Source organism: Buceros rhinoceros, unplaced genomic scaffold, assembly GCF_000710305.1.
Source record: "Buceros rhinoceros silvestris isolate BGI_N320 unplaced genomic scaffold, ASM71030v1 scaffold3814, whole genome shotgun sequence".
Lineage (NCBI taxonomy): Eukaryota > Metazoa > Chordata > Aves > Bucerotiformes > Bucerotidae > Buceros > Buceros rhinoceros.
The window spans coordinates 32,183-35,813 of NW_010409946.1; the positions used below are offsets into that span (position 1 = coordinate 32,183).

The 3,631-nt window shown below is 37.4% G+C and overlaps 1 protein-coding gene across 1 annotated transcript in view; it reads right to left on the reverse strand.

Annotated features, from left to right (window-relative positions):
* The window catches only part of HNRNPA3 (heterogeneous nuclear ribonucleoprotein A3), a 9,341-nt gene continuing 5,710 nt past the window's right edge, over window positions 1-3,631 (reverse strand). Inside the window, exons 6-12 of the mRNA XM_010135410.1 lie at window positions 3,521-3,610; window positions 3,352-3,444; window positions 3,154-3,234; window positions 2,045-2,191; window positions 1,088-1,213; window positions 928-999; window positions 1-841 (exon numbers count right to left, since the gene is read on the reverse strand). Coding sequence (XP_010133712.1) covers window positions 947-999; window positions 1,088-1,213; window positions 2,045-2,191; window positions 3,154-3,234; window positions 3,352-3,444; window positions 3,521-3,610 — 590 coding nt within the window. The 3' untranslated portion in view covers window positions 1-841; window positions 928-946. The remainder of the gene's footprint in view (window positions 842-927; window positions 1,000-1,087; window positions 1,214-2,044; window positions 2,192-3,153; window positions 3,235-3,351; window positions 3,445-3,520; window positions 3,611-3,631) is intronic.

Below are 3,631 nucleotides of genomic sequence, written 5' to 3' on the forward strand. Positions count from 1 at the left end.
TTTCATGTGTCTAAAGTTGGTCTTGTTAAAATATTTGTCATGCCTTATTTTCTTGAAGCACTAGTACTAATACAGAACTACAAATTAAAAAAATATGCACAAACCAAAAAGTAATTTGAAATTTTCATTAAGGTAAAGCTTAGTTCTATAATTCACAAACACTAATTTGAGTAACTCAATCCTAGTTATACATCTAAACAAACTATAATGCAACATACAGATGTTTTCCCTCTGTATGCCTATGTAACTCATGTCAATGACAGTTACATATATACACTGAGACTAGACCCCTTAAGACTGCAAATCAATAGGTGTTCTATTGTTAACTTTAAATTAATACAAAATAGTAACTGAGAAATGCATTAATCCTCTCTATTAACTAACAAGAAAACACCCTGAACTACATTTTATTTCTGTTATAGAGTTCTCTGTACTAAGTGTGGAAAAACTGAACTACACAAATATTGAAAAGTTAAAAATTCCTTGATTTGTTTATTCCTGGTACCACTACCACAATTTACAGGGCAATATACCTGATGTAATGGGAAAATAAAAAGAAAAAAGAAAGACAAAGCTACAACAGATAAAGACCTCAGGAATGTACATCTAATCAACACTACATTGCATTAATCAATAGCTGCACTTTTTGCAAACTGTGGCTACGACAGTCCTGAACAAGAAGGGTTTCCTGTTTAAGCTGCGGTAACTTTTCTGACTATGGATCATCGTTCCTTCTGTGGCAGATTTTACAGTTCCTCTAATGCATTTGGGACGACTGTCTCAAAGTAACCTGCAGCTTTCCTGACAACTCCTCGCTCTCTCTCCTGCTAAGAACTGTAGCCTGTTGAATACAGGATAAGAAAATTATTACTCTCAGTGAATAGTTGTACATTATCAATCATCATTATAAATATGCATTACACCTACCCTTTTTCTGGTAGCATTTTTAGAATCGTCGACCACCATAGCCCCCACTTCCACTTCCAGATCCATAACCACCTAACAAAAAAACAGGGTGTGTATTGAAACACAAGAATAACTGGAAGTTTTAACCCAAGAAGTATTTTCTGTACAAAATTGTATTTACCACCATAGGGACTGCCTGAACTTCTGCCACCAAAGCTGCCACCACCTTTCATGGGACCATAGTTAGACTGCTGTTGTCCACTGTAATTGCCAAAATCATTGTAGTTTCCACTTCCACCATAATTACCTGAAACAAATACAGAGTTATAAAGCCACTTTTGTTCAACACTTAGGACAAAGCTTGGCACACTATGACATCCAATGTGAACTGCAAGCACTAGAACAATTTAAAATAGAATTGCTAAATTTTGCGTACTACCTCTACTCGCAACACACAAATGACAGATCCTTAGCGTTTAAGATTAAAAACTGGGACTTCATTGACATGAAAAACAGAATATGACATTAGAAAATTTATACAGATTTGAGTAGGTAATTTGATGTTAACATGACAGACCAAACTTAAGGCCTCCGAACTTGGAAAAGCACGTTGAGTTTCACCGCCATTCTTCCACTGCTTTGCACGTATGATAATAATGTAAACTACAAATTATTTTCTCAAAAAAGACAGAACTGTAATGGGCACGCTGCATAAACACATCAAAGGGTATAATATAGTATGCAGTAGATTTTGCAGCTTAAGATCCCCAGTCTTGCAGCAAACAATTAAAAAGCTTGTATAAACTTAAGATTGACAGTCCTCACAAAGGACAACATGATCTGCATGATGGGAAGTGCCATCTGACAACAGCAGCATACTTTGAATGGTCAAAAGCGTCAAAATTCTCCTACTCTATCCCCACGTACGGATTTACAGCTTTTTAAAAAGTAAGTTCCAGGCAAAATTATGTTACAGTGTATCAAAGCTGATCTGGATGGAAAAGAACTTTCCTTATGTTACATAGCCTGTATTAAGACCTAACTGTACAACTCATTTTATGCAGTGCTATACTTCATGTGTTGTACAACTCGGATCTGCCTAAAAAACAGGGGTGACTAATTAACGCTGTCATCTTACCACCACCAAAATTTCCTCCTTCATTGTAGCCATCATATCCTCCTCCTCCACCTCCATATCCACCACCTGGGTTTCCATATCCTGGTCCTCCACCACCACCATAACCTCCCCTGCTGCCATAGCCAGGACCACCTCCATAGTTGCCACCTTTGAATAAAAAAAGAGTCAAACTAAACACACCAAAGCTAAATATTGCTAAGGAAAGTTACATTTAACAACAGCAGTAACAAAAAACCTAACCAAAACACACAATAAAAATGTTCCACAATATATTTTTTCCCCTGTACTACATTCGTTGCAGTCGCATCATTTACCTAAACCATTTAATTAAAAAAACAACCCCAACACAAACCACCATTAGTTTACATATACCCTTGAAGAATGATATGTACAAGCTCATTCCAGCTCAGAAAACAAAGACATGCTGCTACCACCACCCATTACATGTAATAACTGCCTCTTCATACAAATGGCTTTGTCTGTATTGTGCATCACCCCTCTATTCCTCTGAAATGAAATGACTCAAGTAGGCAAAGCCCCTCAGAAGAATTCTGCTTTACAGTTTTTATCTAGATGTACAATTTTATTTACCAGACATTTTTTTTTCCCAATCACATAAAACATATCTGAAAGACGTAGTATTCCAGATGACCTGATTTTTCTTCTCCCCCCAAAAAAAGTTACTTTCACAGCCATTTGGTAATTTCCACACATTTTGGATACTCATCCAAACTTCATCATGAAAAAAAATACCACTGAGCCAAAAGGAGTCCTAGACTTGATTGAAAAGATATCTGGTACGTTTATTGGTCACTGCTTTATTCAGTCTTAATCATTCCAACTGACACAGAATCTTGATTTGGTTCTCAATAAACATAAACAGCTGCTGCATGACCTCATGACTCGAGGTTATTTAAAGGGTAAATACAGAGTATGTTTTTTCCACCTATCATTTTGCGGGGAGAACAAAAAACCTTTAACTCTTCACAGCTCAGTGATGTAGAAAACATTATCACCAGGAGTAGACTTTGTTTCCCAGGTGAAGGCAAGACTTACAGCTGGTTATAACATTGGGGGAAAAAAACCAAACAAGTAAACAATACACTTACCATCACCAAATCCATTGTATCCGTCACCACCCCCAAAGCTTCCTCTGCTCCCACCACCGCCACCACCACCCCCATAGCCTCCTGGAACACAAAACAGATGAGAATATTTTCCTGAACACGTGTTAAGCGTTTAAACCAACCGACACACGAAACAAAAAACCAGAAATCACATTCTATATAAACATTCCAGACATTCACCTCTTCCACCGAAGTTTCCTCCTCGGCCAAAGTTCCCTCCACCGCCTCCAAAGTTTCCACGACCCATGAAGTTGCCTGAGCCACCCCCACGACCTACAAAATATTTTACTTAAATTACATTAATTGGAAACCAGTTATATAAAATCACCATGTACAACTCCAAACTCACCTCTCTGAGAGCTAGCAGTCTGCATCTCTTGTTTTGAGAGTGCTTTTTTCACTTCACAGTTATGCCCATTTATAGTATGATATTTCTGAACTAGAGAAAATTGTGATATGG